This window comes from Sabethes cyaneus, chromosome 2 (genome assembly GCF_943734655.1).
Source record: "Sabethes cyaneus chromosome 2, idSabCyanKW18_F2, whole genome shotgun sequence".
NCBI lineage: Eukaryota > Metazoa > Arthropoda > Insecta > Diptera > Culicidae > Sabethes > Sabethes cyaneus.
In genome coordinates, this window is record NC_071354.1 from 136,510,642 (window position 1) to 136,524,536 (window position 13,895).

The following is a 13,895-nucleotide window of genomic DNA, read 5'->3' on the forward strand; positions in this document are numbered from 1 at the left end:
TTCAAAGATGCTAACTTTTGAACGCATGGTATTAATATCAAAATATCAAAAAAAAATTACCCTTCGGGCTAAAACCACTCAAAAAAAAATATCAAAAAATATGCTATGAACGCATATTTCATATTGTCAGTTCAAAACAAGTTTCGTATGTGGCTCTGAAACCCAAAAGTTAAGGCCGACCGATTATAAAACTACACGGTAAAAAATTGTCACGTTGAAGCGAAGTGATTTACCGTTGAATTCGCACTACTTGCCAAACATTACGATTCGAAATGAAAATTTATTGAAAATGAATCAACACAAAGTATGATGAAATCAACAGAAAATCACTTTAATTTCGAATGTGCTTTCTTTTGAACTTTTGAACTGTCAAATGGATAGAAAGGATTGTATTTTGATTTTTCGTAAAGTTGCTTTATTTATTACTCATAATTGAACAATTACATAATTACATACAAAACGTAATGCAAATAAAACCTCAATCGCTGATAGTAACCGGATTCCTGTGTTTAATACCGTGGACCCCCGTTCGTTTGACCATTTTTAATCTGCACACTTTTTAATTTGAACCCCGTTGGTTTGCACGACGTGCAATTTAGAAATGATTCAAACGTCATACTCAATATGACATCATTTGTTTATGCAGACATTGCACATAAACACGATTTGTTTGTGCTGATCTAGCGTGTTTAATCTGTTTCACATTGCGTTTTCCCAACGATTATAGTAGAAATCCGATCGGAGAATGAAATATTCGCTGCTTGCAGCTGCCAACTGAATCAAACCACCAAAACAATAACAAAGAGCAGGGCAGCCAGTTCACACAAGTTCAAGCATATTTAGGGTTACCAGTTGTTCAAATTAAAAACTAACCCCGTTAGTTTGAATGAGGAATCGTTCAAACGAACGGGGGTCCACTGTACTCTGATGTCTAAATAAAGTTGATCTCGGGTTGATTGCTGCTATCAATTCGGGGCCCGTGTGATCAATTCCATAACCTGAAAACAGTTAGTAATTTATTAATTATGATCACAGGTATACTTTAGTCATACTTACACTCTAGAAGAGCAATAATTTGGAACGAAAACGTATTTTCTCTATTTGGGTTTCTAATTTTGCTTCCGATTGCTGCTTTCATGTTTCGCGATTTTTTGACATTTGTAAATTACGAAAAAAATAATTGCAAATTCTATAGATATGCATTACAATTCGATGGTGATATCCATTGAATAGTTTTCAATAGCTAGTTTCTTGTTTAAAAATTTGAAAACTCTCCAAAATCAATACTAAATCACTTCGATTTGTAGTGCTGCACAACAAATTGATTTAAATGCAAGAACACTTAAAATGGACGTGACTATTTTTTACCGTGTAAATAAGTGTAAATTGTTCATCAAATAACATAAATGACGCTTACAAGTATTTACGCACCCTAGGAAAGAAAATATAATTATTCTACGCAATACGTTGTGAATTTTACTGGCAAATAAGGATTTTGAGGAATACGGAACGGATATTTAAAAATATAGTCAAGTTAATTATAGATGTTCCTGAGAAATTAAATAATGATTATTGTGGCAGTAGAAAGGCTAGGTCACGCCGCTAGGTGGATTAATTCGGGTTTTACAATTAAAATATACTTGAGGGGATTAAACGCGAGTTGACTAACATATTTCTAAACATAACTTACAACAAATTTACAAGAACATACAACAGAGATTATCATGCACATGCAATTAAAATCGAACACTATACATAAACAATTAATGCCTAAATGCTACACAATGAAACACGTTAAAATTAAGAAATCTTATAACTAATATGTAATACAAATTATATACGTATATGTCCCATAGGAAAATAATAATATCTCTACGAATCTCAACTTGGATTCTGATATTACATTTACGGAAGAAATCCCCCGTCCGTGTTGCCATTTGCAACACAACACTTTGCACGAGAACACCTCGTTCTGAGCTACTCCATGTTATCGAGACTCAGAACGAGGCGTTCTCGTGCAAGGTATTGCATGATGACGTCTACCGTATGACGGTTACTACTGGTGTGAGACAAGGCTGCATATTATCACCACTACTGTTTCTCATTGTTATGAATGAGATACTAGTTGGAGCTTTCGACAGTAGACCAAATCGAGGATTGCCTTGGAATTCTCTAACAACTGAGCGGCTGAATGACTTCGACCTAGCCGACGGTTGTTTGCTCACAAGACAGAATCGATCGCACAACAGAAAGTAAGTTAGATGACCTCTCTGCGAGCTCCCAACCAGCAAGTCTCACAGTCAATGTAACAAAAACCAAGTCTATGGTAGTGAACACATATAATCCCACCAATTTCACAATAGCGGGACGACAGGTTGAGCAGATGGAAGCCATTAAGCACCCTGGCAGTCATACAACGCCCGATGGTGGTACCAAGACTAATATATTCACAGGGATCAGGATCAGGAAGACCAGGGGAGTCTTTGCAGGTCTGCGAAACATCTGGCGCTCAAACTAGCTCACCCTACATATCAAAACTCGACCTTTCCAGTCAATTATTAGATCCCGGGCACGCAAAAACTGCATGTATTTATTATACGCTAACTGCGATATATTATTCGAGACCAGTGGCCTAACAACTGGCTATTTAACTCGTTGGAGGAACTCGTTGCAACAAAAATTCGAGTACGTAGGTGCAAGTGGATCAGGCACATCTTGAGGAAAGGAGCGAACGAGATCTGCAGAAAAGTATTGGGTTGGAATCCACAAGAACAACAAAAAAGGAGCGGATCCAGAGGCCAATGGCGACGTAGCTTTTAGACAACGTTCAACGACAATCGACAACGAGAACCTGTCCTTTGCCACAGCTGTAAAGCCATGGCGGGTAACCGTCGGCAGCGAAGATCTCTGATTTCATCCCCTTATTCTACCGGGCATAGACCAATAAGTATGTAAGTGAGTAAATAAGTGAAACACTCTCCGTAATCTACCAGTGTTATCACTACTGATCAAATTAATGACCACATGATAACTTCCCAGGTAGCTACGAGGGTGCTGGTTCAATACGCCAGTCGTCGCTCGTCGTATGTTAGAATTTTGATCAGACGGTGCCGCTTAGTCAGTTATTTAGTTACACAGTAATTGTCCGTTTTTTTGTTTACGTTTAATCAGCTCCAGGCCGTGGTTTCCTCTGCTGTACGAAGAAGTCGTCTCCATTCCACTCGGTCCATGGCCGCAATTTGCCAGCCACGTAGTTTGCCTAGGGTCCGCAGGTCGCCTTCCACTTGATCGATCCATCTTGGTCGCTGTGCGCCCCGCCGTCTCGTTCCAGTCGGATCGTTATTGAGAACTTTTTTAAGCAGGCTGTCGTCTGACGTGCCCAGCCCATCGCAGGTGACCTATTTTTGCGGTGTGAGCGATGGGTGGTTCCCTAAGCAGCTGATGCAATTCATGGTTCGTTCGCCTCCTCCACGTTCCGTCTTCCATCTGCACTCCGCCGTAGATGGTGCGCAAAACCTTCCGTTCGAAAACACTAAGGGCGCGTTGGTTCTCCACGAGCATAGTCCATGTCTCATAATCGTAAAGGACAGCCGGTCTAATCGGCGTCTTGTAGATTGTAAACTTCGTGCGGTGGCGAATTTTGTTCGATCGCAGCGTCCTACGGAGTCCAAAGTAGGCACGATTTTCTGCCATAATGCGTCTTTGTATTTCTCGGCTGGTGTCGTTGTCTGCGGTAACCAGTGAGCCCAGATAATCGAACTCTTCTACCACCTCGATTTCATTACCGTCTAAATGACTCCGGGGAGGGAGGTCAGCATTCACTTCTCTAGAACCTCTTCCTTTCGGTAAAAAAAGGACAAGACTGTAAGACGAATTAGCTCAAGGTGCTGTTTTGCTTAGTGGCAATGTCCATACAGCAAAAAGTCTACCGATATTAAAAAATATTTTAAGATTTTCTCCACGAAAAGCCAGATCAGAAATGTTTAAAATTTCCTGCCTACCGAGCAAAGTTTATAGAGGTGACAAGCTTTGAGAGATTTTCTGCAGCTTCAGAGGTGCATCATCAAGATCGCCCTACTTGCAAAAGTCATATGACCTGTACCATCTGTAGTCCAAACGGAAAACGTTTTAGTTGGACCAATATGATATATAGATTAACGACACCCAACAAACATTTTTGTTGTATAACAGCTTATCAAGCACTTGCTTACTGCATATTAGCTGTATAATGGTTGAATAAACTGCTCTTCAAATAAAATATTTGTTGAGTAGACTAGTCTGTGGATTAACTAAATAAATGCAAGGCCTTGACCCTTGGGCTTAAACGCCTTTTTAAGACTTGACCCCACTTTATCGTCAGACTTCGCAGCCGACTGTTAGAGAACAGGACAATTACGATGAGGCTAGTGTAACCATACTACTGACGCTGGCCCGGCATCGTCAAAAGAAATAAATGAAGCTGACTTTCTCTTACCTTCGCTTCATACATGAAGCGACTTGCTTCATTGGTTGAACAGAACCTTTCGAACAAGCTTCAATTGAAGTTGGTGGCAGTTTCAATTGACGACGACTGAAAGTCAGACACGATTTGTCGATATTGAACGGGTTAATCATAATATGCGTTGCATTTTAGGAAATGTTACTCAAGTTCAATTCATTTGCAGTCAAAATTGCTAGCGTGCTTCTGAATATTTGATAGAAAAGTACAAATGAAAAGTTAAACCCGATAGGCATGATGAAGTGAAGCCCGTTTCACTGACGCTGACTGAAGCCAGTCTGAAAGCGAAGCGGTGCTGCTTCAGTTAAAACCAAAGCTTCACTGCTTCATTGTTGTGTGATGCTATGCAATTGAAGGTGACGTTGTCGGGCCCTGCTACTGACTCTATCTAGCAGCACCGCTTATCCGAGATTCGAACATACGACGACTGGCTTGTTAACCCATTTCCTCCCAGCGTTGCGAAAACGCAACGCACTTTCATTCGATTCTAGAGATGGCCCGGTTTAAGATATCAACTTGGACCCTGAGAAACAAAGAAAGATTGGAAAAAAATCTAATCGACCTGTTTTTGCTCAAAGGTTAGAGGTTACATGTAACATAATTACAGCTGTGACAAAACAACAGGTTTTGCTATTTTTCAGACAGTTAAGGAAAAATGCTGATAAAACTCGATTTTACCTTTATTAACGCCTGACCTATCAATCAGTGTTAGTAAGAATCGGTTGCTTGCCAAAAAAAACTTTTTTTCATAATTTTGTTTATTTTTGTAATTTTAAGATAGGTTTGAAGCTTTGCGTTGCGAAAACGCAACGCTAGGAAGTAACGATATTCAAAATTTGCAACGGGAACGTTTATTTTCGTTCGTTCGCTGCGGTGTTTCATTTGATATCGTTGCTTTTTAGTAAACAAATGAATTTTTTTTCGTTTATTTAAAATATTCCGGAAACATTATAAAAGTTTACATAACATAGAATTCGAAGCTTCAAACACTGACGGCAGATGGAGAAGCCGTTGTGATAAGAGCGTAATAAAATTGTTAAAGTACCTGTGCCTCCGGTATATCTGGAGGAATTGAGTGACGGCAACGACAGTTTCATGGACCCAAATTTAATGTTACAAGCTTTCTGGAACGTGTTGCCGGCATTTAATCATCTGCGATGATATGCATTTAGCATTCAAACTGCATACTATGCGTCTAGTGCAAAGTTGGTCTCCAACCCAAATGTTTCGATATCTATCATAAAACATAACATGTAATACTCTAAGTCGTTCATTTAATCTTTATTAATACTCAAAATCACAAAAAAAAAAATCCAAATTTGATTTAACGGTAAAAAAGTATGAAGCATTTATATGCATAATAATGCAGGTATACAAAAACGGTATACCCTTAACGCCCAGCGTTGCGTTTTCGCAACGTAGCGTTGCGGGACACAGGGTCAAAATTAAAAATACATATCAGCGGCTTTTTCTTAGTTGACCTAAAAGAGAATTTCCCTGAAAGTTTCAACTTTCTATCCCTGCTGGGAAAAGTGTGGGGCTTAATGGGTTAAACCAGCTCAAAGCTAATTGGGCGGTTCTGTGGATTAACTAGACTCGTTAAAAACTGAAAAACGTTGAAATTGGCCTACTTTCGGTTGCTGGTGTCGGAAAGCCGACCTTTTTAATTGACTGCCCACCTTTTTAATTTGTGGCTCAAAAATCTAAGCTAAAAAAAACAGGAAAACCAACCTGTTCAGACAAAAACTGGCCGCTTGCCAACCCATTTTGCTTTGCTTGGCTAAAACCGTGGTAAACCCAGAGATTCATGGCCACGCAGCTTAGCCAACGGCATCCAGGCTGTTACCAAGGACCGACAGGCGACAGGTGAACGCCTTGACGGGTAACCGCCGGCAGTGGAAATCTCTAATTTTATCTCTTTGTTCTACAGGACCGGCCGATATGGACCAGTAAGTCAATAAGTAAGTAAGTAAGTAAGTAAGTGTTATAGGTTCCTAATAAAATCTCAGGTGCAATCTTTATTTATATCGTTTCTATATTTTATGCATTAATCTGCATTTGCTGTCAAAATACAGGGGACAATGACCTGTCTTGAAATGAAACAAATTCCTTTGACTTCTATAGGAAACAACGCAAGTTTTAAGTTCATTCAGAAGTTTAGTCATAATAATACACATTAATATCAATCGATTACGCTGCAAAACGAGATGACAAATTTAGTAATTATACAAAGCACAACTGTTTCGTATGTTACGGAATTCGATTATCTATCCCAGTTTTCTCGATGAACAAATTGTGTTCATTTTCATGTAGCGAATATATGAACCAAGGCCTAAATGATTTTATAGCGCTTCATTCAACGAATTCCGTCGTATAGAGAGCAGTGTACGTAAAGTTACGTTTTTAGCAAGTACCCACACCAACTAAATATAACGTACGTAACCTAAGTAACGCTTGTACTGACAGCTGAATTAGATGTGTGCAGTGATGCAGATTTTCCTAATTATTTGCACTTTTATGACAACAATGTATTCTTCTATAGCTGAATAAAGATAAGCTAATTTTTTAAAATTTTATACCCGAAAATTTAATAAATTGCAATTGTTAGGTCCTTGGCCACAGTGACAAACTATCACCACAATTATTCTCTGAAAGGCAAATGCGATAAACAAATATTTAAGAATCAAAACAGAAATAGTTGGCAACGTTGCGCTTACGCTTGCTCAATCCTTTCAGCTCCTCACTCACACATAGGCTGTTACTGTTTTTGACATTAAAAATTGCTTTCTCTAGCCACATAAGTTCGTCATGGAATCTGCTGTATTTCGAAATAATTCGTGAAATTTGATTACAACCCAGGATATTATTTCACAGATAACTTCTTACATTGTTCCGACAGGTTAGTAATGTCATGTACAAGAGTTCGTTTAGAATATAAACTAGGCATTTCTATAACTAAAACTGGTTTGTAAATAGCACATCACAGACGAAGACGGCTCGCCCATTTTTTACATTTTTTCTATAAGCTACTTGCGGTTTTGTTTGCGAAAAATTATTATAATCGCAGTACAGCTAATATGTTTACACGTTACGTATAAAACAATGATTATGAATCACAAAATTTCTACCGGGCCCCAAAACTGTTCACATCCCGTTAGATAGTGTTCGCGTAACATACTTCACTAATCACTAGAGTAGAACCAGCAGACTGTGATCAACCAATCCGCGCTCCCCCTCGCAACTTTAAAATGCATAGGTATAGCGGATATAGTAAATTATGTATACAAATATTGCAGCAGTTAAGCTCGCCACTGTTAATGAAACTGGTTGAGTTGTTTGGATTGGGGTAATAATTTGTCATTATCATGGACTGGGTAAATTTTAAAAAAAATTCACACTGATGGGTACGATAGTTGTTACGCTACACATTTTGTTACATTTTTTTTACCTCCGCGTCTTATGTGAGATTCAATTCTAAATTTGTATCGTATTCCAATAAACTACGCAATATATCTTATTAAAACCGGTTTCAAATAAATAAATGACTGCAATCATTCAACTATTTGCAGAATGTGGAACAGTAACAAATCCAGATAAAGAAAACTCTGGCTATAAACGGTCCATTTCTCTAAAATCATTTTACCCCAACTTAACTTAGTACTAATTTTTCGTTGTTCATCTTTGTTCATTTTTGTAAAGCATTGTTCATTTTTGTAAATACTTATTATCTATATTCAAATATAAAATTGCATTTTTTTTTTGTAGAAATCACAATCACATATGGCTCGTCAATTAAATCCAAATCAGCAGAAAATTGCTGAAAAACTCATCATTCTTAATGACCGAGGAGTTGGTATTCTAACACGGATTTACAACATCAAAAAAGCATGTGGAGACACCAAATCAAAACCTGGTTTTCTTTCGGAAAAATCCTTGGAATCTTCTATAAAATTTATCGTCAAGCGGTTTCCTAACATCGACGTTAAAGGCCTAGCCGCAATCACCAACATCAAAACGGAAATTATTAAATCACTTTCCTTGTACTACTATACTTTCGTGGATTTGCTGGACTTCAAGGACAATGTCTGTGAAATTCTAACGACTATGGATGCTCTCCAAATTCATTTGGACATAACTCTCAATTTCGAGCTCTCCAAAAATTATCTGGACCTGGTAACGACCTACGTTTCGCTAATGATTCTACTTTCCAGAGTCGAAGATCGCAAGGCTGTCCTCGGGCTTTTCAATGCCGCTTATGAAATGCAACATCAGCAAAGTGATCAGAGCTTTCCTCGCTTGGGACAAATGATTATCGATTACGATGTTCCGGTGAAAAAATTGGCAGATGAGTTTATCCCTCATCAGAGACTGCTATCCAGCGCAATTACGTCGCTGACAAAAGTGTATCCTATGCGAAATTTAAGCGCAGAGAAATGGAGAGAACTGCAACTACTTAGTCTTGTTGGAACACCAGCAACGTTGCTTAAAGCGGCCAAAACAGATACTATGTCTTGCGAATATATTTCTCTGGAAACGCTCGATCGCTGGGTCATTTTTGGATTAATGTTAAATCATCAACTCTTGGGACATCAAGATTTAATCACTTCCATGTGGATATCAGCACTAGATTCTAGCTGGGTTGTTGCGCTGTTTCGCGATGAAGTCATCTATATTCACATGTACATCCAGAATACATTTGAAGGGATGAAAGGGTACGGCAAGCGAATCTCCGAAGTCAAAGAATGTTACAATCAGGCAGTTCAGAAAGCCGGATTGCTACATCGTGAGAGACGTAAATTTTTAAGAACGGCTCTTAAAGAGTTAGCTCTAATTATGACCGACCAGCCGGGATTGTTAGGACCCAAAGCACTACTGATATTCATTGGTTTATGTTATGCTAGAGACGAAATATTGTGGTTGCTTCGCCATAACGACAATCCACCTGTGGTGAAAAGTAAGGGAAAATCAACTGAAGACCTAGTTGATAGGCAGCTTCCTGAATTGCTTTTTCACATGGAAGAACTACGAGCACTGGTGCGTAAATACAGCCAGGTTATGCAACGCTATTATGTGCAGTATTTATCCGGTTATGACGCTATCGATTTGAACCTTAAAATGCAGCAACTGCAGGTAAAAGAAGTTAATTAATTACTGAAATTGCGCAATAATTAAGATTTCATATCATTGCAGGTATGTCCGGAAGATGAAAGTATCATCCTATCCGCACTGTACAACACAGCTGCTTCGCTTACAGTGAAACAAGTAGAAGATAATGAAACGTTCGATTTTCGTGCATTCCGGCTTGACTGGTTTCGTCTGCAAACATTCATGAGCGCCAAATCCGCTATTCGTATCGTAGATTATCCAGATCTAGCCAGGTTGCTTGATTCAATGATATTCCACACCAAGATGGTAGATAATTTGGATGAAATACTGGTCGAGACATCGGATTTATCTATCTTCTGCTTCTACAATAAAATGTTTGAGGACCAGTTTCACATGTGTTTAGAGTTTCCAGCACAAAACCGATACATCATAGCATTCCCGTTGATTTGCAGTCACTTCCAGAATTGTACTCACGAGATGTGCCCAGAAGAGCGACATCACATAAGAGAACGATCTCTTTCGGTGGTCAACATGTTTTTGGATGAAATGGCCAAAGAGGCTAAGAATATTATTACCACCATTTGCGACGAACAGTGTATGATGGCGGATGCATTACTGCCTAAACATTGTGCCAAAATTCTATCAGCTGCCGCCAGTCGGAAAAAGAAGGATAAAAATAAAAAGCATATGGATGATATTAGAAGGCCAGGCGATGAAAGCTATCGAAAGACGCGAGAAGAATTGACCACTATGGACAAACTGCATATGGCACTTACAGAACTTTGCTACGCAATCAACTACTGTCCAACTGTTAACGTTTGGGAGTACGCATTCGCTCCCAGGGAATATTTATGTCAACATCTGGAAACAAGATTCTCTCGTGCTCTCGTAGGAATGGTCATGTACAATCCGGACACTATGGAAATTGCCAAGCCATCGGAATTACTGGCTTCAGTTAGGGCGTACATGAACGTTTTGCAAACTGTTGAAAACTATGTTCACATCGACATCACTAGAGTTTTTAACAATTGCTTATTGCAACAAACCCAGGCGCAGGATAGTCATGGAGAGAAGACTATTGCTGCGCACTATAACACCTGGTATTCGGACGTTCTGTTGCGTAAAGTAAGCGGTGGCAATATAGTGTTTTCCTTGAATCAGAAAGCCTTTGTTAGTATTACACCCGAAGGGTGCATTCCATTCAACCCAGAGGAATTTTCGGACTTCAACGAGTTACGTGCATTGGCGGAGCTTATTGGCCCATACGGCATCAAGTTGCTGAACGAGTCTCTGATGTGGCACATCGCTAACCAAGTACAAGAGCTAAAACGTATGGTTGCCTTGAACAAAGAAGTACTCATCATTTTGCGAAGCAATTTTGACAAGCCAGAAATAATGAAAGAACAGTTTAAGCGACTACAACAAGTAGACAATGTTTTGCAGAGAATGACCATCATTGGCGTTATATTAAGCTTCCGCCAGCTAGCCCAAGAGGCATTAGTTGACGTTCTTGATCAACGTATTCCATTCCTGCTTTCATCGGTAAAAGATTTTCAGGAGCACGTTCCCGGCGGTGATCCACTGAAAACCGTATCAGAAATGGCATCTGCCTCTGGTCTAAAATGTAAAGTAGACCCTGCGTTGTCCAATGCTTTAAAAGCTCAAAAACCAGAATTAGACGAAGGAGAACATTTAATAGTTTGTCTACTAATGGTGTTTGTTGCAGTTTCAATTCCGAAGCTAGCAAAAAATGAGCATTCGTTCTACCGGGCATCTCTCGAAGCACATACTAACAATACGCACTGTATGGCAGTCGCGATAAACAATATCTTTGGTGCAATGTTTACGATCTGCGGGCAAAACGATATAGAAGACCGAATGAAAGAATTTCTGGCATTGGCTAGCTCTTCGCTTCTGCGTCTCGGACAAGAATCCGACAAGGAAGCCATAAAAAATCGTGAATCTATTTATCTCCTTTTGGATCAAATCGTTCAGGAATCACCATTCCTAACGATGGACCTTCTCGAATCATGTTTTCCGTATGCCCTTATTCGAAATGCGTACCATGCAGTGTACAAGCAAGAACAAATGTTGATTCATTAAAACGTGGATGAACCGTTTCCGATAAATTCTTGGGATAAACAGTAGTTGTATCAACATAAAATTATTTGATTCGCATTTTGCACTATCGATAATAACTACCTACGATCGCTTTAAAAATTGTAATATACCTAAATGTTAGTGTTTATACAAAGCATTTCCAGGTGTGGCAACCTGTTCATGTCATTAGTGTTTTTATAGAATGGCTTTTAAATTACTACTCCTGTACACAATTATTTCTTACCAAATATCTAAACTGTATCATTTTAAAAGAGACATCCCAAGGGCTCTCATTATCGAAGCGAAAAAAAGTTATGTGCAAAGGATTTCATCTTTTCCATACATGTACTAAGCTAATATTATCCTAGAAGAACATACCTATTAAGAGAAAAGTATATTGGTACTCTGTAAGACCATGCCACATTAAGCATATACTTATATTAAGTCAAACATTATAATCATTGTAATACAAAATCTTTGCAATAGGTTACTTGTAAACGGCAATATTTCGTATAAACAAAAATATTACACCATTTACTCAATAAACCTGTTATGAATTAAAAACGTTGTGAACGCCATGTGCAACCAATTTACCATTTACGGCGCCTATGCTTGAATATTCCAAATGAACGACTGAATCCCATCCAGTGGATGGTACCAAACGACACGATTTATTCATAATATTAAATAAAATTTTAAAAAATAAAGAAAACTTTTCCAAATTAAATTATACTATTTATATTTATTCGCGACAGATACGTATTTCGCCTACGACTTGGCTTCATCAGTGTTGAACTCGAGTTCGAAAACAGATACTGATAAAGCCTGCAAGTCGTAGGCGTTGTACCTCCCGGTACGCGGATGGGAGTGGGAGCTAAAAAGAGTCAGAGTCAACCTGCCTCTTATTTAGACTCTTATGTGTGCGGAGTTCTTACGATTCTATATCCACTCAAGATGACTTTAGTGAATCTTGGGTTCTAGCTTTGGAGAACTCTGTCTCTCATGCCAACCAGACCACCTTTTTCTTACCACTGACTAAAAATCCCATTTTTTCTTATTTTCTCTTCTCAATCTCGTCTTCCACAATGCATTAATGTGTGTGAGAGGCAACGATGGTATTACAGGTCATTACAGAGGATAGAATTTCGGATGAAGATGAGCTCCCGAAAATAGAAAGAACAAAAAGAATTACACGGAATACACACGCCATCCATCCACGCCATTCCTTGTACGCCAGGGAAAGAAACTAGGACCGCCACTCAGGTTTAGGCTCAAGACACTACCTGCACTGGAACTAGGTGTTACTAGAGGATCTGACTTCGCTTGGGAAACCACCACTAAAGCATGGCAACGATGGGTACACTTGATGGAGACAAGGCAATGACCGCTCTAATGGGAATGGGAACTTCTGTTGAATTGAGGTAAAATTCATCATAAAAGGGTAAGAGAAACGGAGTATGAGCACCCGAACAACAGGTATGAAAAACGTATATCTTTATCTCTTAGCTTCAAACGTCCGCCATTTTATATAACATTGATAACTACACGACTATTTGACATGATACATGACTATATGACCAAACTTGACGCTGTCTGATCTTGGAACCTCCAGAGTCAATTCGCTACTGCGTTTTATTGGCTGTCTCGGCAGGCAGAAATGACTCTTGGAGGCCCCGATATAAGATCACCCCTCGGGCCTAGTGTAGAAGTAATGCGCTCATCAGCGTCCAGCTAGTCAACCCCCCACAGATTACAGATTACAGAAAATGTTACGTCTTCGACTATTTACCATACCAACGGAATCAGCATCTTTGACTCGAGCAGCACGTTCCTCCTTACCAACGGGATGCCGCAAAAAAGTTCAACTGTTCTCACCGGTACATCTGCAAAACATTAAAAAGAGTCGGAATAAAGTGCCAAAAGAAGACAAGAGACCCGGAATATACTGAGGGCAGATTTTGACGCTGAAAATCCAATGACGCTGGTTGATAAAAGATTATACGAGGAAAATGACTTGTTTTGGACGACGAAAATTAGGCTTATACAAATTTGAAAAAAAGTTTATGTCGCCCCTCCCCCCTTCAAAAATTTTCGAAATGTGAAGGGGCAAAAAAATAAAGTGTTATATTATTATGTTGCATTCTTTAGCGATAAGCCGATTTTTTATAGTTCAACGAGTTTACATCTTTAA

The 13,895-nt window shown here is 39.0% G+C and overlaps 1 protein-coding gene across 1 annotated transcript; it reads left to right on the top strand.

The window, feature by feature from the left end:
• Positions 1-7,276: 7,276 nt before the first annotated feature.
• Positions 7,277-12,237, top strand: LOC128733616 (membrane-associated protein Hem). Its single transcript, XM_053827338.1, has 3 exons — positions 7,277-7,397; positions 8,264-9,628; positions 9,689-12,237. The coding sequence occupies exons 2-3, from the start codon at positions 8,279-8,281 to the stop codon at positions 11,705-11,707; spliced, it is 3,369 nt and encodes a 1,122-aa protein (XP_053683313.1). The 5' UTR covers positions 7,277-7,397; positions 8,264-8,278; the 3' UTR covers positions 11,708-12,237.
• The last annotated feature ends 1,658 nt before the right edge of the window (positions 12,238-13,895 follow it).

Coding starts and splice junctions, on each gene's coding strand:
- LOC128733616 (XM_053827338.1), top strand. CDS start 8,279: ATGGCTCGTCAATTAAATCCAAATCAGCAGAAAATTGCTGAAAAACTC. Junction 9,629..9,688: donor TTAAAATGCAGCAACTGCAG/GTAAAAGAAGTT, acceptor ATATCATTGCAG/GTATGTCCGGAAGATGAAAG.